General features: G+C 46.6%; 1 protein-coding gene across 1 annotated transcript in view; it reads right to left on the minus strand.

Annotated features, from left to right (window-relative positions):
* Nucleotides 1–21460, minus strand: part of LOC136682011 (A disintegrin and metalloproteinase with thrombospondin motifs 10-like) — a 40636-nt gene that overhangs the window by 870 nt on the left and 18306 nt on the right. The window contains exons 5-12 of the mRNA XM_066658796.1: nt 20753–20836; nt 14689–14834; nt 12464–12507; nt 12021–12126; nt 9587–9733; nt 8721–8862; nt 6385–6492; nt 4984–5129 (exon numbers count right to left, since the gene is read on the minus strand). Coding sequence (XP_066514893.1) covers nt 4984–5129; nt 6385–6492; nt 8721–8862; nt 9587–9733; nt 12021–12126; nt 12464–12507; nt 14689–14834; nt 20753–20836 — 923 coding nt within the window. The remainder of the gene's footprint in view (nt 1–4983; nt 5130–6384; nt 6493–8720; nt 8863–9586; nt 9734–12020; nt 12127–12463; nt 12508–14688; nt 14835–20752; nt 20837–21460) is intronic.

Genomic DNA, 21460 nt, shown 5'->3' on the forward strand with positions numbered 1-21460 from the left:
AAGCAGCTGGCTGCTCTCTTTACTGCTCTAGCACATCTGATTAACTTCAGCGTTTACACACATCTTCAGTTCATTAGCTTTTTAATGCTTTTGTTGGACATTAGGCAGCTAATGGTACGATATGGACGTTAGGAATCACTATACGTGTCCAGCTGGGGTCTGGAGGAGACGTTAATGTGTGTTACATTAAAATTCCCCTCTGGTCCCTGATTAAAGTTGTAATAACTCAACCTTTCTCATCAAAACGATAGTGTCATCAGCTAAAGACTTAAAAAGTGGCTTAGAAGCAACTCACCTTCATTTAGTACATTGCAGATATGCGATTGGACATGTGAAATCGTGTATGTCTGAGTATGAGCCTGTTGGTGTTGACCGCTAATGTCCAGTATTAATACGGCTACAACGCACGGACGTGCTAACAAGGTAAAAACATTGACTGGAGCAGATCTTTGACTAACCGCTTGTAGGCCGGTCATAATCATGAAACGTTAGCTGATTATTAATTACATTTCATGTACTTTTAATATGAAACTATTACATTTCAAGTATAAAGTGGCCATTTTAGATGATTAGCTTCTTGCTTCTTAGCATGTGCTCAAGCTCAAATAATCAAACATCGTCCAGTGCTGCCCCCTAGAGTTGTGATTGAAAAACAGCCAATAAACAAGCATTGCTCTCTGCTACCCTCTAAAGGTGTAGTTATCTTAAAACACTTAAAGGGAACCTCTACGATTGTAGCAGTGGCGGATGCTGGTCTTTCAAGGAGGGGAAGCTCAATTTCGGCCTACATCATAAAATGTACGTAAATTCTACCCTCCGTTCCTTTTTAAGAAAATGGTCTGTGACCCTGTCGTACCAACAAGGCGTCTTTTCCAGGGACTTGACTAGTGTCCTCTCAATGGCCAGCAGAGCTAGGCTGCTTAAACGGCCTTGGCCCATGTGAAGTGTGTCCGCCTGTGCTCCCACGGATCTCTACACCAAAGGATCGCTGATTCGCTCTTTTCGCTGTCAATCAAAAAGGGATTCAGGCTCAGACAGATCATCCAATCATCATGCAGAAGCTGAGCGTCCGGGCCAGCCGAGGCCAGCCCACTGCCCCATAGACCCCCAGAGACGCTGAGCGTCCGATGGGCGGGACAAAGCCCAGCATTTATCCAACGACTCGTCTCGTTTCGCTGCACTTCGCTGCTTCGCTATTGAACTCTGTGGACGCTCAGCGTCCTCACTGTTTAAAGCACTGTGAAGCTGCGGGAATGATTGAGAGGAAAGCCGCGTCTTTACCAGTGATAAGAAGCTGATTCTGAACAAAAGTTGAGCGCGTTGTAGTGCATATTTATTCAATGACATGTACACACAACAGTATATATTTGATCACTTATTTTTTGACATTTTAGGGGAAGCTGAGCTTCTCTTGCAGTCTTAGAGCAATCGCCTCTGGATTGTAGGTAATCACAGTTCTCTCTGATTGTTTACATTCTGAAGCTTTTACAGTGGAAAAGTGTGTTTGAGGGGAAGAACCTACTGTTGTTTGTACGCAGCTGAAGTGTAACTTGTCTTTAAAGATTTATTCACCGTTTGAATTGCCACAGCAACTCATTTGTAACTCGAGATTAGTTTTGTAGCACTGTAATACAGTAAGCCGTCTCCCAAGTTTGGAGACATTTCCACCTTAAATGATCTGAAACGGCAAAAATAAATCTATATTGCCAAACGATAGAGCAGGAATAGAGCAATATTCCTTCGTTGTCTAAAAGAACTCTTGAAACCTCCGCCATGAGCAGAGAGCGAAAGAGAGAGAGAGAGAGAGAGAGAGAGAGAGAAAGCCTAGCATACCCGACAGAGCCAGTTTATCTATTCATTAACAGACACTGGGGCTTCGCAAACACATCACACTGGTTTCCAGCGCAAACCGACTGGAGTGCAGCAAATGGGGAGGAATTATCTGAATTTTATAAAAGTGTTTTTTTATTACAATCGTGTACTATGCCTTTAATTCACATTCGGAAAAAAAACGGAGTAAATAATGTGTTCACATTAAATAACTACAACTAATGTATGTAGCTTCAAATGGGAGATAGTGTCGCAGTGTGAAGGACTGGCGCCCCCTACAGGGTGTGTTCCCGCCTTGCGCCCAGTGATTCCGGGTAGGTGCCGGACCCACCGCGACCCAGAACTGGATAAGGGTTACAGACAATGAATGAATTGGAGAGAGAGTGTAAATTTTCATCATAAACCAATGTCTATTATAAAATAAGAAGTTGCCAAATGGGGGGGTGGCACGGTGGCGCAGCAGGTAGGTGTCTCAGTCACACAGCTCCAGGGGCCTGGAGGTTGTGGGTTCGATTCCAGCTCCGGGTGACTGTCTGTGAGGAGTGTGGTGTGTTCTCCCCGTGTCCGCGTGGGTTTCCTCCGGGTGCTCTGGTTTCCTCCCACAGTCCAAAAACACACGTTGCAGGTGGATTGGCGACTCGAAAGTGTCCGTAGGTGTGAGTGTGTGAGTGAATGTGTGTGTGTGCTGTGTTGCCCTGTGAAGGACTGGCGCCCCCTCCAGGGTGTATTCCCGCCTTGCGCCCGATGATTCCAGGTAGGCTCTGGACCCCCCGCGACCCTAAATTGAATAAGCGGTTACAGATAATGGATGGATGGATGGAAGTTGCCAAATGTTGTAAAAATGCACAAGATCTGAGCCACTTAGAGATTTGTTTTTCCAACTTGAGAAAGGACAAATAAATATAAGCATAGTAAAATAGTAAAATTAAGTTCCACTTTTTTATTACCAGAAAGGCCAATAAGGTCAGGTTTAATGTTGAGTGCTGATGGTTCTTCACTCATGGTTATTACCGTTCACACAGCATGGGCCTATCTCTGATTGGTTTAACTCTGTTTCCCAACTTGTCAAGAAAATAAAGTGTGTTAATGTGGACTATAAATAAAATTGGAGCTCTAATCATATGAAAATAGCCCTCTTTCAAACTGCAGTTGACCTTTCCGCCCTAGTCAAAAATAATGAAGCTTCCCAACACATACACAAAGCTGGATTTGTAACGAATCTGTTGTGAAAGTGGTGCGCAGCCAGATCCAAGTGAGAACATCAACTTTACCATGAGTCATAGCATCAATAAGGACCAGCTCAGCCATAACACCTGAGGGGAACTGACATTACAACACAGCAACACAACACAGCAACTGTCACAGCACAGTTACGTAGCCAGGGAACGTTAACCAACATAAACAGGACCTGACTGACCTAACTCGGGGAGGAATGCTGGGAATTCTGTTACGTCATGCCAGGAGAGGTAACCAGTCCAGGGCAATAAGACCACAGCAACACTTATCGAACATGTTAAGATACGTGTAACACACCACAGACTCATTTCTGATACAGAGACTATGCACACAATCTTCCTCAATCCGGCATTCGTTACGAAGGCTGTGAGTCTGAAGCAGCGCTACTTCACTCAGAGGTGAGTGCTGTTTTTCTCCAAACCTCAGGCTCTGCGCATGGTTTCACAGCGGCGCTTCTCAATGCTGCTCTTGATTAACGCCCCACTTTGGGACCGTGTAAGACCCACTGGATTAAAACCAGCTGCAGGAAGAATGACCACAACCTGCTCCGTCCGTTCATCTTTATATGTTTGCTTTTCGGCATCGACTTTACTTATTTTGGAGCAATTCACACTGTCCTCATTCTCACATCCCTCTCGCTCTCTGTAGTAACCCGACCACGCTGTCCTCAGTCTCACGTCCCTCACATCCGTCTCGCTCTCTCTAGTGGACTGACCACACAGGTTAGACAATCAGCACAAGACTGGCTCAGTTCAGAGAAGATATTACCGTATTAGCTGGATTAGATGTGCAAGGTGTCTAGTACCACAACTGTCCAAAACAAACAACGCCATTGGGTGAAGCCTGCTTTCTGAGAGAACACATAAAAATAGATGTTGCAAAAAATTATACCAAAAATTCTATATTTGATTAACATTTTGATGGGACCGCATTTTTGCATTGTCTTTGCCCCATATACAGGAGGTCCTCGGGTTACATCAGTCCTGAGTTACGATGTTTTGTGGTTACGACACATCTCCCATTTACTGTATAAAACCTTGTTTCGACTTAAGTGGTTTTGCGTCGTAAACGTCATAACGTGAACGTGTGTGGTGTGCGCGGCGCGGCGGAAGAATACACGGTTACGCGGCTCAGGACCGAGGAATATAGGTGTTAGGATAGGATAAGTGCTTACGATATGTTATTTACGTACAGTATGTACGTATGTTCCGACTTACACCGAAAATCGGTTTACGATGCGTAACGTACTTACGATACGTAAGTCGAGGGACCCCTGTATATATATGCGGTCCAATCAAATATATTTTTCAAAAATGGTAATGAAATATATAATAATATATTAACATAATATAATATAATAACAAATAAATTCCATATAAAGAGATTGTGGGGAAACACAGCTCTAAGCTCTGCGTCTTTTAAAGTGGAAAAGTACGTTATCGGGAAAATAATGACTGTTTGTATGCGGCTGAAGTGTAACTTGTCTAAGTTTTATTCTCTGTTTGAATTACCACAGAAACTCATTTTCTCATTTTATAATTGGAGCTGTTTAGTTTTGTAACATTTTTTTCGGTAATGCAGTTACCGAAATGTGGAGACATTTCCACCTTAAGTGATCCGAAACAGCAAATATAAGTCAATACAGTAATCCCTCGCTGCTTCACAGTTCATCTTTCGCGGATTCGCTACTTCGCGGGTTTTTTCAAGCGGGTTTATGGCCGCTATATCGCGGATACTAAGGGAAAATCTAGGAAAAACGTAAGTATTTCTTACGTACGGTACATGTATTGTTCATGTACAATCGTAAACTACGCCTTTAACACACAATAGGGTTTAAACAAACCTGGTAATGGGTCGGTCACATGACTGTATGTCCATCAGTGGATAAATATCCAACCCCTCAGTCACTTGACTCACCTGGGGCTGTCACAGTGGCGGATGGAGGAGGAGACTCCTCCCCCACAGGTTCGGCTGCACTCCTCCCACGGTGACCATGAACCCCACTGACCGTCCACTCCCTCCGGCCGGGTCCCGTATGGCACACACAGGCGCTTATAGCACCACTGCATAAACACATAAGGGAAATGTCATTAAATTCACTCTGGTTTCATTCCCACATTGATATATATATATGGTACTCAGCCCCTTGATTGTGGGGCAGGTGTGTACTAGTACTCAGCCCCTTTTATAATGGGGAGGTTTGTATTGGTACTCACCCCCTTTATAATGGGGCAGGTGTGTACTGGTACTCAGCCCCTTTTATAATGGGGAGGTTTGTATTGGTACTCACCCCCTTTATAATGGGGCAGGTGTGTACTGGTACTCACCCCCTTTATAATGGCACAGGTTTGTACTGGTACTCATCCCCTTGATTGTGTGTCAGGTGTGTACTGGTACTCACCCCCTTTATAATGGGGCAGGTGTGTACTGGTACTCAGTCCCTTTTATAATGGGGGAGGTTTGTATTGGTACTCACCCCCTTTATAATGGGGCAGGTGTGTACTGGTACTGACCCCCTTTATAATGGGGCAGGTGTGTACTGGTACTCACCCCCTTTATAATGGGGCAGGTGTGTACTGGTACTGACCCCCTTTATAATGGCGCAGGTGTGTACTGGTACTCACCCCTTGATTGTGGGGCAGGTGTGTACTGGTAATCACCCCCTTTATAATGGGGCAGGTGTGTACTGGTACTCACCCCCTTTATAATGGGGCAGGTGTGTACTGGTACTCACCCCTTGATTGTGGGTCAGGTGTGTAATGGTACTCACCCCCTTTATAATGGGGCAGGTGTGTACTGGTACTCACCCCCTTTATAATGGGGCAGGTGTGTACTGGTACTCACCCCCTTTATAATGGGGCAGGTGTGTACTGGTACTCACCCCTTGATTGTGGGTCAGGTGTGTACTGGTACTCACCCCCTTTATAATGGGGCAGGTGTGTACTGGTACTCACCCCCTTTATAATGGGGCAGGTGTGTACTGGTACTCACCCCCTTGATTGTAGGGCAGGTGTGTACTGGTACTAACCCCCTTGATTGTAGGGCAGGTGTGTACTGGTACTCACCCCCTTGATTGTAGGGCAGGTGTGTACTGGTACTAACCCCCTTGATTGTAGGGCAGGTGTGTACTGGTACTCACCCCCTTGATTGTAGGGCAGGTGTGTACTGGTACTCACCCCCTTGATTGTAGGGCAGGTGTGTACTGGTACTCAGCCCCTTGATTATGGTGCAGGTTTGTGCTCAGGCCTTTGTGTATAGTGTGGGTGTAATGTGGTACTCAACCCCTTGCAAATAGTGTGGGTGTGATGTGGTACTCACCCCCTTGTCTATGGTGCTGGTTTGGCAGATGGTACCTTCTGCTGCTGGGATACTGCTGGTGATACAGCGGTTGCTTTTACTCATACACCACAGCTCACTGCACACCTCCTGTAAAAACACACACACACACACACACACACACACACACACACACACACACACACACACATATATCTCAGTATTAAGGTCGCACTCCAGAGAACATAGTTCCATTGCTCCACAAATTAAACTCTTGAAGTAGTAATTTTAAAGTAAAATACTGCCTAGAGTTGCCCTGAGTACTGACGAGATCCAAAACATGCTCAAAGAAGATCATAGTGTAAACTGATCTGATGTAAGTGTGCACAGTGATTTGTCTTTATCTACAACACCTGAAGATAAAGGACGAGGCCGGACAGCTATAGTCAGAGTGATTCTGAAATGCCATGTCCTACTCCAGAGGAGCGCTACTGGCATGTCATTAAACGCGCAACACAAATGAGCTGAATAAAGACAGCTGGAGTATTCAGAGAACCTCAGCAGCTTCAGGAGAGGCTCTGAAGGCAGAAGGAAGGAGAGATCAGCTGTGGTCGCTCCAGTGAAGCCACATCAGGCCGAGAGCTCAAGTTTCTGTAACCAGTGTTGGATTTTACATTCATATGTATGTATTATTTTAGAACAAAAAGTGTCTGAGAGCCAGAAGTCACCAGGCAGGGAGCGGAGAGGAGGGGGAATGCTGCAGCTGGTTAGAAAAAAAGGTAACACAGCCATCTGCTCCAGATCTGGGAGGATGAAGAAGAAAAGAAAGCAGGATGGAGGGCAGGGTAGAGAGAAACAGAAGGTGTTGATTGATCGTAAGAGAAGAGTAGTTTGAACCCAATGCCCTGTACTCCAAAGACAAAGTGGTTCAATACATTAATATAATATTACCCAAGATATTCAGTGCCATTCTCGATGTGAAGCACTAATCATAAGCACTCACTTAAGGGACATGCGCCATATTATGTGTCACTGCATGACGTAATTAGGTAAAGAAGTCAGAATATCCATTCATTCATTGTCTGTAACCATTATCCATGGTCCGGAGCCTACCCGGAATCACTGGGCGCAAGGCGGGAACTCACCCTGGAGGGGGCGCCAGTCCTGCAGGGGACGACACACACTTACACATTCACTCACACCTACGGACACTTTTGAGTCACCAATCCACCTACCAACGTGTGTTTTTGGACCGCCGGAAGAAACCCACGCAGACACAGAGAGAACACACCACACTCCTCACAGACAGTCAACCAGAGGAAACCCACGCAGACACAGGGAGAACACACCACACTCCTCACAGACAGTCACCCGGAGGAAACCCACGCAGACACAGGGAGATCACACCACACTCCTCACAGACAGTCACCGGGAGGAAACCCACACAGACACAGGGAGAACACACCACACTCCTCACAGACAGTCACCCGGAGGAAACCCACACAGACACAGAGAGAACACACCACACTCCTCACAGACAGTCACCTGAAGGAAACCCACGCAGACACAGAGAGAACACACTACACTCCTCACAGACAGTCACCCGGAGGAAACCCACGCAGACACAGAGAGAACACACTACACTCCTCACAGACAGTCACCTGAAGGAAACCCACGCAGACACAGAGAGAACACACTACACTCCTCACAGACAGTCACCCGGAGGAAACCCACGCAGACACAGAGAGAACACACTACACTCCTCACAGACAGTCACCTGAAGGAAACCCACGCAGACACAGAGAGAACACACTTCACTCCTCACAGACAGTCACCCGGAGGAAACCCACGCAGACACAGAGAGAACACACTACACTCCTCACAGACAGTCACCCGGAGGAAACCCACGCAGACACAGAGCGAACACATTACACTCCTCACAGACAGTCACCCGGAGGAAACCCACGCAGACACAGAGCGAACACATTACACTCCTCACAGACATACCTCAAAATCTAATGACATCTTCACATTCATTTAAAAAAAAGTTGATGATTGCTTTAAAGGTGCAATAGGCATTTTTATTTCATTTTCTAACTAGTTAAATTAAACTGTGAAATATAAAGGACACAATCAACACCAGTTATGTGTCATGAAACTTTTGGCTTCCTTTGTTGTGGCTCACCACTGAAAGTCACTTTAAATAATGCACTAAGATCATGGGGCAGGATTCTTGATGTGTAACCTCTGGTGGCTAAATTTGTGAACTACAATAAACTGCCTACTGGACCTTTAAGGAGATTCCTTCTGTGCAACATGTAAGTATTTTAAATCACAGTTATGTGTAAGGGTGGAGTAGACTAGAGGGAGGAGAGTACCCCGTATTTACACTGCCGAGACTTCACTCCGTACTGGAAGCGGCACTGTTCATCAGCATCGTACGCCTGCCCTGGAGCTGTGGTTGGGTAAACAAACTCCTGCTTCGGAGGAACATTGTTCACACAAGACCCCATCCCAGAACTGCAGGAAGACAAAAACACACATCATTCTTACAATTAGACTCATGTGAAGTTGCTTGACTGTGTCCCACTCTATTGGTCAGTGTTCTTCTATGGAGATTATTACACTCACACACATCTGGGGGCAGTTTCACACACTCACCCTCTCACTCACAAACTCACACCAGTTACACACACTCACCCAGTCACTCACACACTCACCTAGTCACTCACACACTCACTCTGTCACACACACTCACACCTGTGGACCGGACCAGGACCCTGCACTAAAAGATATATTGTAACATTTATTTTTGAAATTTATTGTTGCTTCTTAAACAAAACCTCGTATCTCCAAAATCTCATTCATCTCATTTCACAAAAAAAGAAAGGATCCTCATTATTGTTTGAACCACTTCTTGATATCTTCTAGACTCACAGTAGAAGCTCATATTAGGGTGAAACTGACTCATAAATACAGAGAGGCAAAGTCTATTCCAACACTAACACTATAGTAACTCACATATGGAATAAATGCAGCAATAGAGCTGTAATCATGGAGCCTCTGAGTTCAGAAAGTGAGTGGAGTACTCAGCCTAATCACTGCTTTAAGAACCTAATAAAAACACTCCTCCAGAAAAGGTTTTATAATCTGTGCTAAATAGTGGCCTGATCGGTTTAAGCACTGCACTGTGACTCATTTGCAGAAGGGAATAGAAAGGCAACGGGGGAGTGTAAGCCCTCACTTGAGGAAGTTGGTGATGTAATCGCGGCTGCAGGCTGACCACACGAAGGGGTTGGTCTTCATGGTGATGTGGGCTGCCATTAGTTTAGCCGTCTCCTGGCTTCGAGCTCCACATGCGTTCCCCACTCCATCATGATTCATACCGAACCTGTGAGAGGGGAAAAGAGGCGATGGATGGAGAATAAAAGGGAGCGAGGGAGAAGGAAGAAAGAAGGTGAAGGGAAGGTAAAAAAAACACCTTAAGATTTAAAGAAACGCTACATAAAATGTAATTATTTTGGCTCTTTGGCCCCCCTCTACAGTTGTAAAGTGCAATTCACTTTACCTCACTGTACTGAAATCAAGGGGAACGGGGCTTGGGTTCCTACCCTCCTCCAAAAGTTCCACAGAGCAGTTTCTGTGGTGCTGAGCTTAGATTAGGAACGACAGAGGCTCTATTCTCAATATCACACATCAGTGGATCATCACAAAGCTCATCCACTACCCCTTCTTCTTACAGTCCTACTCTGCTGAGACACCAGAACACCAAGGATCACATTTAAAAGCACTACAAAATCTATCTTAAAGTGTGGCTCCTGTATCAGGAAATGTCATATGCTACGCTCTTGCTCTGCAAAGATTGCTTGCTTTCACCCTGGTCTTCAATGATCTGGACACCCATACCGCAGCTATGACTCAGGTGTTGGAGTTGTAAATCCCTCAGCATCACTGCTGGACTGAGAATAGTCCACAACCAAACACAGCCAGCAGACAGTGTCCTGTGTCCACTGATGTACCATGATGTACTCCAGTACAAGCAACTCCACATCATCCTGAACATTAGGGTGAGAAACCAGAGTGCAACTCCAGAGTGACTTCTGTGCTCTATGCTGTCTCTGTCATCCGCTACTCTTCCATCTCATGCTACACCTCCAAAGAGATGCCAGAACAGCATGGAACACCTTACAAACACTACACAAACTTCCCCAAAAAGCCCCTACTATCTCAGCACAGCTCGTATGCTAGCGCATTGTTCTTCTACCAGCGAATATCAGCTTGGAACCCGTGAATTGCCGATTGCGGCTATATTTACAATTGATATTAAACACTTTAACCCAGAGCTACTCTCCAGCCCAGTGCTGGAGAAGGTGACCATGGGGGACATAAAAACACAAGGGTAGGTATCACAAAGGGGTGGAAGCAGCAACAGCTGCTATTAACACAATTAATAGAACCCAAATACAAGTTTAATCTGCATCCTGTTGTTATTATTATCCTCAGTACTGTTTTAGTAGAGCACTCTTAAAAAGTGCTGTGTGATAGATCCTTTCTAAGTAAATAATGCTGAACTTGAATGGAGGAATGGATGGTGCATGGATACATACCACCACCCCCCCCCCCACCACACACACACACACACACACACACACACACACACACACACACACACACACACTACAGTGACTCCCTTATGTAACCCTACACTCTTTTGCCCCCTTGTCTAGACAGTCCCCAGGGACGCGGTTCTGAAGCTACCTGGCCGCTGCATTAAGAGCAGCCCCTTAATGACTTTTCCACCTGCTCCTGCTCCAGGCTAACGGCTCTCTCCATTACCTTCCACAAACAGACCGCCGACCTCCAGCCTGATACACCACCGAGCTTTCCGCAATCAAAACAGCAGAAGACGCAAAGGATCTGCCTTTCATGGAAACATTTAGAGGTCTGGAAGAACCCCTCGGTGTGTGTGTGTGTGTGTGTGTGTGTGTGTAGATTGAGGCAGGAAAATGAAGGCATGGATATTGTAAGGATGTATGGTATGTGTGAGCGGAGAGAATGCAAGGCCACCAAGCAAAACCACAAAACTGGAATCTGGGTAGACAGCAGAAGGAGCAAACTAACTGTGGCCGAGTGATATAGACGACTGTGTGTGTGTGTGTGTGTATGGGTGTGTGTGTGTACACATCTAGCATGAGACTGAGACAAGTGACATCATTATTAACCACATGACTAAGGGAATTATGGAATTCTGGGTCTCTTTCAGAGGTATTTACTGCTATGATCAAACACTTTTAATACTTCTTTTTTTCTGTAGACGGATTAAACCAGACTCTCCAACGTCACCCAGTTACTGGCAATGGGCCACATGTCATGGCATGTGTTGTGTGGGTCAGACGTCCACAGCACACCTGACATCTGGCCCATATACTCATTCAAGGCCAAAGTTGGGCCATAAGAGAACTGCAGACGTGCCACATTTGGGCCAAACTGCCCTTGCTACCTGAATATATTCAAGAAATATCAGCCTTCACCACTAGACTGGGATGTAACAGTGGGACGTGTCCTATTGTATATTATAATGCTGTTGTATCATGACCAGAATGTTTGGGACAGGTCTTAGCTGGGAAGAGAGAGAGAGAGAGAGAGAGAGAGAGAGAGAGAGAGAGAGAGAGACTCACGTGTGTCCGATCTCATGGGCGATGGTGAAGGCTGTGGCCAAGCCAATGTCTTCATTAATACTGCAGCTCCTCTCAGGCTCACACATTCCACCCACTGGGGCCAGACCTGATACACACACACCAGCTACTTTCCTAAGAGCAACACAACTACACTCCTTCTACAGAACACTATAACAGATCTAAATCTGGGTCTAAGACAATCAATTCACACATTATTAGTGGATTAGTTACAGCACACTGTACAAGCTGCAGAAAACACACATCTGGAAGAAGTCATACTCTACCACTCAGTTTAGAATTAGCTTTGTTATGGACAGAGAACAGATGACGACTGGGTCATTAATAAGATACCATTGATACGGTATGGCATTATTTAGTACAGTTGTATTGTAATGGGTGACGTCTGTACTGACAGACTGGTGATGCACTGCACTGAATCTTACCCAGAGTTCCACACGGCTTGTTCTTGTAGATGCAGATGTCATATCTACAAAAGAAAATGTTTTATTGTGTTCAGATGCTGTGGTTATATATTGAAGGAACCCCCTCATTGCTCACTATCAGCTCAACGCAGGGTCACAATATTTCACATTCCTGACACACACATGAAGTTCACTCAAAACAATTAATAATATATAAATTAGATTTGGCGGCACGGTGGCGCAGCAGGTAGTGTCGCAGTCACACAGCTCCAGGGGCCTAGAGGTTGTGGGTTCGATTCCCGCTCTGGGTGACTGTCTGTGAGGAGTGTGGTGTGTTCTCCCCGTGTCTGCGTGGGTTTCCTCCGGGTGCTCCGGTTTCCTCCCACGGTCCAAAAACACACGTTGGTAGGTGGATTGGCGACTCGAAAGTGTCCGTAGGTGTGAGTGAATGTGTGTGTGTCTGTGTTGCCCTGTGAAGGACTGGCGCCCCCTCCAGGGTGTGTTCCCGCCTTGCGCCCGATGATTCCAGGTAGGCTCTGGACCTACCACGACCCTGAACTGGATAAGGGTTACAGATAATGGATGGATGGATGGATAAATTAGATTTGCATACCTTACTCAGCAGAGAGAGCTACATGGGCTAAACCACTCCCTAATTCATTCATTCATTCATTCATTCATTATCTGTAACCCTTATCCAGTTCAGGGTCGAGGTGGGTCCAGAGCCTACCTGGAATCATTGGGCGCAAGGCGGGAATACACCCTGGAGGGGGCGCCAATCCTTCACAGGGCAACACACACACACACATTCACTCACACACTCACACCTACAGACACTTTTGAGTCACCAATCCACCTACCAACGTGTGTTTTTGGACTGTGGGAGGAAACTGAAGCACCAGGAGGAAACCCACGCAGACACAGGGAGAACACACCACACTCCTCACAGACAGTCACCCGGAGCGGGAATCGAACCCTCAACCTCCAGGCCCCTGGAGCTGTGTGGCTGCGCCACCGTGCCGCCCCTCCCTAATTCATTTTACAAGTTAATATTACCAGTTAACTAACTCACAACCAAACACTCTATGACTTCTGTACACACTGAGTGGAGCACAGCATCACAAAACTGTGAATTACAATCACATTGTTTATTCATCTTGGATCAATCTTAAACATTCAACTTTTATTTAAAAAAAAAAGGCAAAGAGTTTTCCATCATTAGGGCTCTTTAAAATCCTTCCTCAAATACATCCAAAGGTGAGAGAGTCCACAGACGAAACACTGTCCTGATAACTCTCTGAGGCTGGACAATAACAGGAAGCAATGGACACTCTCCCAGACACTTTCCCATCCTTCAGATAACACACACACACACACACACACACACACACACACAAACACTGAGTAACAAACCCTCATTGCCTATTGTACAGATCAAAGCTATAGGACTGGTTTGCATTGCCTCTTGTCCTAAATGACCCCAGCTCGGATTCTTCAGTGTTTCCGAGCTCCAGTTCTTCAGGCCTGGATAAACGCAGCAAGATTTCAGACAGCTGTGCTGGTATGCATGTGTGTGTGTGTGTGTGTGTGAGTATGAGTGTATCGCTCCAGAACACTTTCTTGCCAAACACAAGGTTGAGATAAACAGACTTAAACACAGTTTTGGCCTAAATTGAGGCATGTAAGCGGACGGGGATCCAGTAAATCAGTCAAATGCACATAGCGGAGAGAGAGGCGTCTACAGCGTTCCTGGCTGAAAGCTCTCAGCTCATTCCTCAGTGTGTTTTACACCAGAGGAGCTCACTCTTAGCCCAGAAGACCCTCGTACTGGGCAGTTTCTTTAACTCCAACACACTGATCACAAGCAGGAATGGATTAAAATGTAGCTCATAAGCCAAATCACGTTATTAGTGCATTAGAGCATGACGTTAATGTGCCCTGTGCCGTCTCGGCCAAGATGCTGCCCTGGGTGGCTGCCCAAGTAGCCCATACTTTAATCTGACACTGCTGGTACACTACCTGCATGTAACAAGTTTTTAATATATTTCTATATATATAGAGCTTACAAATATAAAAAACACTTTACTCTGTGCTCCTCTGAAGTCTTTAAATTATATATGTATGCATTAATATTAATGTTATTATTAGTAGTAGTAGTATTTATAATTGTATTTTTATTTTTTATAATATCGGGAATTCCGGTTTTTATCACCCAAACAATATATCAACCAAGCCCTGGCTCTGACCTCGTGATCAGGACTGCCGTGTCGTGGTGAGCGATGCCGTTCTCAGGGATGGCGTTTCCGTGGCCGCTCCGATGCTGGATGGACTTCTGCCACTTGCAAAAACTGTCTAAAGACTTCCCTGCATGGTGGTTTATCTCCAGAGTGGGCTGCAGATCAGAGAACACAACCACAACACAGTGAGAACACAAAGCCCGGCTGCGGTACAACCCTTCGTGTGATCAACAAAAGATGTGTGTGAAGATCTGCGTGAGATTACAGAGCCATAACGTCTTAGAAAACAGAGTGAGGATATATTACCCAGCTGACACCAAGTGACGGGATCAGACTAGGACATGTGCGGAGTTGATTGGAAGTGTATGGAAAGAGGGAGGGTATGGAAAAAGCACAATTAAAACATATGTGGTGTAATATCCATTATCTGCGAAATTCATTCATTCATTGTCTGTAACCCTTATCCAGTTCAGGGTCACGGTGGGTCCAGAGCCTACCTGGAATCATTGGGCACAAGGGGGGAATACACCCTGAAGGGGGCACCAGTCCTTCATAGGGCGACACACACACTCACATTCACTCACACACTCACCCCTACAGACACTTTTTTTAAGTTGGCAATTCACCTACCAACGTGTGTTTTTGGACTGTGGGAGGAAACACCCAGAGGAAACCCACACAGACACAGGGAGAACACACCACACTCCTCACAGGCAGTCATCCGGAGGAAACCCACGCAGACACAAAGAGAACACACCACACTCCTCACAGACAGTCACCCGGAGGAAACCCACGCAGACACAGGGAGAACACACCACACTCCTCACAGACAGTCACCCGGAGGAAACCCACGCAGACACAGAGAGAACACACCACACTCCTTACAGACAGTCACCTGGAGGAAACCCACGCAGACACAGAGAGAACACACCACACTCCTCACAGAAAGTCACCCACAGGAAACCCACGCGGACACAGAGAGAACACACCACACTCCTCACAGACAGTCACCCGGAGGAAACCCACGCAGACACAAAGAGAACACACCACACTCCTCACATACAGTCACCCGGAGGAAACCCACGCAGACACAGAGAGAACACACCACACTCCTCACATACAGTCACCCGGAGGAAACCCACGCAGACACAAAGAGAACACACCACACTCCTCACAGACAGTCACCCGGAGGAAACCCACGCAGACACAGAGAGAACACACCACACTGCTCACAGACAGTCACCCGGAGGAAACCCACGCAGACACTGGGAGAACACACCACACTCCTCACAGACAGTCACCCGGAGGAAACCCATGCAGACACAGGGAGAACACACCACACTCCTCACAGACAGTCACCCGGAGGAAACCCACACAGACACAGAGAGAACACACCACACCCCTCACAGACAGTCACCCAGAGGAAACCCACGCGGACACAGAGAGAACACACCACACTCCTCACAGACAGTCACTCAGAGGAAACCCACGCAGACACAGGGAGAACACACCACACTCCTCACAGACAGTCACCCGGAGGAAACCCACGCAGACACAGAGAGAACACACCACACTCCTCACAGACAGTCACCCAGAGGAAACCCACGCGGACACAGAGAGAACACACCACACTCCTCACACACAGTCACCCGGAGGAAACCCACGCAGACACAAAGAGAACACACCACACTCCTCACAGACAGTCACCTGGAGGAAACCCACGCAGACACAAAGAGAACACACCACACTCCTCACAGACAGTCACCCGGAGGAAACCCACGCAGACACAGAGAGAACACACCACACTCCTCACAGACAGTCACCCGGAGGAAACCCACGCAGACACTGGGAGAACACACCACACTCCTCACAGACAGTCACCCGGAGGAAACCCACGCAGACACAAAGAGAACACACCACACTCCTCACAGGCAGTCACCCGGAGGAAACCCACGCAGACACAGAGAGAACACACCACACTCCTCACAGACAGTCACCGGGAGGAAACCCACGCAGACACAGGGAGAACACACCACACTCCTCACAGACATTCTCCCAGAGGAAACCCACGCAGACACAGGGAGAACACACCACACTCCTCACAGTCAGTCACCCGGAGAAAACCCACGCAGACACAGAGAGAACACACCACACTCCTCACAGACAGTCACCCAGAGGAAACCCACGCAGACACAGGGAGAACACACCACACTCCTCACAGACAGTCACCCGGAGGAAACTCACGCAGACACAAAGAGAACACACCACACTCCTCACAGGCAGTCACCCGGAGGAAACCCACGCAGACACAGAGAGAACACACCACACTCCTCACAGACAGTCACCCTGAGGAAACCCACGCAGACACAGAGAGAACACACCACACTCCTCACAGACAGTCACCCGGAGGAAACCCACGCAGACACAGGGAGAACACACCACACTCCTCACAGACAGTCACCCAGAGTGGGAATCGAACCAATCAAACCCATCTGTGTTTTTACTACCTTCATCCTATGATGTCTAAACCAATGTTTGAGGAACTCTCAATCATCATGAATTTGCTGATCTCTGCCGTCTCTGTAGTGTGGAGGAGTCTTGAACTTCCTCAGCTAATGTGTCTTCAGCTTGATGCACGTTTGTCCGACCGCGGATCAATCACAGACGTTGTGGTCTGTGTCATTGTGATGCGTGGTTACAATTCTGGGGATGTGTGCATCTCAAGTACTGAGGCAACCCCTTGTGCACTAGTGTGTGTGTGTGTGTGTGTGTGTGTGTGTGTTTACTGCCACGAATGGGTTAAACACAGAAGACACATCTTGCTGCATGTGTCCAATAACCAATAGTAATTAGTTATTTGTTGCCTCTGGTCTGAGAGAAAGTTGCACAATGTTGATACTCTTCAGCGGAGTGTCACTTCTTTAACCAGCGCAGCATTAAAGGGAGTGGTGCCGGGGTCACGGCCTTTGTCTCTGCTGCTCTGTGAATGTGTTTATGGCGCAGTGGGTCAGCGCTACATTTTTGTCTTTGGCTGTTAATACTGCCACAGCTGCAGGGAAACAACCCTCTCTCTCTCTCTCTCAGTTTCTGTCTCTCTCTTACACTCACTCACTCTCAATAGTTTCATCTTTTCCTCTCTCTGTTCCCTTCTTTCCAAGTCTATTTCTCCCCCCCCCCCTCTCTGTCTCTCTCTCTCTCTCTCTCTCTCAGTTTCTGCTGTCTCTCTCTCTCTCTCTCTCTCTCTCTCTCTGTGTTTCTGTCTCTCTCTTACACTCACTCACTCTCATGAGCTCCATCTTTTCATCTCCCTGGGACACTTGTCCTGTTCCCTTCTTTCCAAGTCTATTTCTTCCTTTCCCCTCTCTTACTCTTTCTCTCTCTCGCTCTCTCTCTCTCCTTAGTTCTCTCATTCTCTCTCTCTCACTCTTTCTCTCTCTTGCTCTCTCTCTCTTTCCTTAGTTCTCTCATTCTCTCTCTCTCACTCTTTCTCTCTCTTGCTCTCTCTCTCTTTCCTTAGTTCTCTCATTCTCTCTCATTCTCTCTCTCTCTCTCTCTCTCTCTCTCTCTATCTCTCTCTCTATCTCTCTCTCTCTTTCTCTCTCTCTTTCTCTCTCTCTCTCTTTCTCTCCCTTTCTCTCTTGTTCTCTCTCTCTCTCTCTCTCTCTCTCTCTCTCTCTCACCCTCCTTCCAGAGCTACCAGAGTTCGGTCACACACTCGTAACCCAGGAATGCACACACTGACATAACCCATAATCATCTCTGCCCATAATGCCCCGCTGAGGGGCTCTGAGCAGATTCAGGCTGCTTTTAGTTCCACCTCAGCCCTAACAGAGCGATGTGCATTAATAATAGCGCCCCTAAGACAGGCCATAAGGAGCATAATGACCTCAGAGCCGTCTATGGTCAGATGACATTAGGCAGAACAAACTGCCGCTGTGTGTGTGTGTGTGTGGGGGGGGGGGGGGGGGGGGGGGGTATTTTTAGCCTTGTGTAATCGGGGCTGGTTTAATGTGTGATTATGGATACCACAGGAGCCCTGGTCCTGCCAGACCCTCACCTCAGAGACTAAATGAGTTCGTTTAAAGCTCTCGACTCCGGCTGTTGGTCTCAGGGCGTCTGAGAGGTCAGCACCTATGTCCTGACCAGAGTGGACAGTGGATGCAGGTTATACAGTACCGTGTGCAACTCAGAGACCCTAACATTTGATTAACTTCACCCCAGAGAATGTAGTTCCCCTGCTCCACAGCTCAGTGGCTTTATAACTCTGACCCTTGGCTGCCATTCTATTGGCTGGTGTTTTTCTGTGGAAATTATAAATAAACTGTGTTAGCGCCTGTGTCAAAAATGGGTGCATTTTATTCACTAATTATAACAGACCTTCTGGATATTTTTGGACAGATAATATATCCAACACACACACACACACACACAAGAGAACAGTGGCAGCTCAGTCTGAATCTGAACCCTTCGTACTTAAACCCCTTAAATGCTTCTTCATGGACTCATACACACGTCACCAGGGTGGAGCGACAGGTCGCATCCAACAACAAGGGCAGTCATAGCGGGGCATGTCCCACACCCAGTCCCACAGCAAACACGCTGGACACACTGGTCTGGGTACTGTGTGTGGAGGCTCGTTCGGGAAGGACACTTAAGCTCCACAAATTAACAAACAAGGAGCTCTTTCAGAGGGGCATAAACTCCAGGGGCCGTATTTGTCCAGTTTCTCAGCCTAAGAGTCCTTCGAGAAAGCTCTGTCTCCAGCGTCCTAATGAGCGCATTTCTGAGACCTTCTGATCCCACGTCAGGACTTTCGCTAACACCCTGAAAAATAATACAGCCACTTTTGCTTTACATTCGTTTAGTGGATGCTTCTTTAAAGGACCAGTTGAAGAGGTTGTAAAAGAGCACACTCTCAGAAGGTACTAGAAGGTACTGTCATGGATTACACTGGTTCTTGAACTGGTTCAGGTCAGGATCTTAGAACCATGGTGCTTTCCATTGCAACAACTTTAATGGGAACCACGGCTGCGTCCCTTCACAGAGCTGCTGTCTGCTTTAAACAGGACAGCATCAGAGCCACCACGTAAAGTCAGACAGACAGACAGAGTCATGGTTTATCCACGGTGATTATTCTGGAGCATGGTTGAAAGCAGTGGAGAAATGTAAAAGTGAACACACCTTGAGTCGTGTGGACCACAGCCCCAGGAAACACTTGATACGCCCAATGGCGTCCTCACACAGCGCTTTTCAGCCAAAAAATAACTCTTGAACGGGTTCTGTTTGGGTTTATAAGAACCTTGGTGCTTTTTAGCGAAACCACAGCAGTTGTAGTGGGAACGAAGATACGTCACAGAATACGTCATCAACAGAGGGCGCTGCAGCAAACAGAAGTGTGAAGATGGCGGAGCGTATAGCGTTTGTGCTGCTCAGACACGTTTGTTTTTCTCCAAAAGCAAACATAGATCAACTTTTGCCGACTACAAAGACTACACTGTGCGCTCTTCGTGGGTGTCGCCATTGCTCCTTGCTCCTGTACCAAGACCCGCCCACAGATGTCATCACAGCTCCTACCATCCTTTGGTTCCTGCTGTGAACGAAGTTTTCGGGTTCCAGAACCTATTTTTGTTCGTGGAAATTCGGCAAACGGTTTAAAGTTAGGTTTGCGAGCCGGGAACAGAGCCAGTTCCACGTTGGTGGAAAAGCGCTAACAGTAGTTTGCGCTGGAGAACATATTACTATCTGATCCTAGCTGAGAACATTGGTTCACGTTGGTGGAAATTAAGCCAAACACTTTTAAATGAGCCGTGAAAATGGGAACAGAACAAGTTCCACGTTGGTTGAAAAGGGCTATCACTGGGGTGGTACCTACTTTTCAGTATCTTTTGTTAGAGAACCCTTGGAGCTTGTGTGGGGACTCTCTCTATGACTAACACAGACCTGTGAACAACCTCGAGACCTTTTAAAATAAATGGCAGTGCAAATTGTATACGATTTTCGTTGGTCGGTGGATATTTAAAACTATATGAAATGACTAAATCAAATCAGCTTGGATTTGAGTGTGTGTTGTTACCTGGTCCTCCATCAGCAGAATGAGCCGAGTCACCACAATGTTCACTGCGTTCCCCAGACTAGAATCCTGGAACAGTTTGGCAACCTGACCTCCAGGGAAACAAGAAAAGACCAGTCTAAAAAAAGAGCCATCTCTCTATCTCTCTCTTAATTCAATGGTTATGGTTTGCTTTGCCGTTTTTTTAAAATAGATTTTTGTTGCTATGGCACAAAACCCCATAATTTTCTAATAATTCCTAATCTACGTGGAATGGGTCCGGTCAATATCACTGTGAACACATTTACTGAGACGTGTCATGGTTCCTACTAAAATAACAAGCACTCTAACTTCTAATTTAGGGCTATGACACCTGTAGAGGGCAGTAGCAAGTCATGTTTGTTTACTTGATCACAAGCTGCTTCTGTTATCGACTGATACTAAGGCTGTGGGTGAAACAGAGCATAGAAACCTTGATGCATCTCTGCCCATGTGGTCTTACAACGTTTTGACATGAAGGCACAGTCAAGTGAATTGCGTTTGAGAAACACTTCAAAGGTAGATATAAGTCACAACATTGCTAGGATAGCGGATAGCGATATGCTAAAGTTCGCTAGCCAGTTTAATTACAGTTTCTAGCCAATTTAGTTACAGTTTACAGAGTAACGTACAAACACTCCCTCCACATTTAGGATGTTTCAGACACACAGTGATTTTCATGGCAATTCATCC

The sequence above is a fragment of the Hoplias malabaricus genome, unplaced genomic scaffold (assembly GCF_029633855.1).
Source record: "Hoplias malabaricus isolate fHopMal1 unplaced genomic scaffold, fHopMal1.hap1 scaffold_199, whole genome shotgun sequence".
Classification (NCBI taxonomy): domain Eukaryota; kingdom Metazoa; phylum Chordata; class Actinopteri; order Characiformes; family Erythrinidae; genus Hoplias; species Hoplias malabaricus.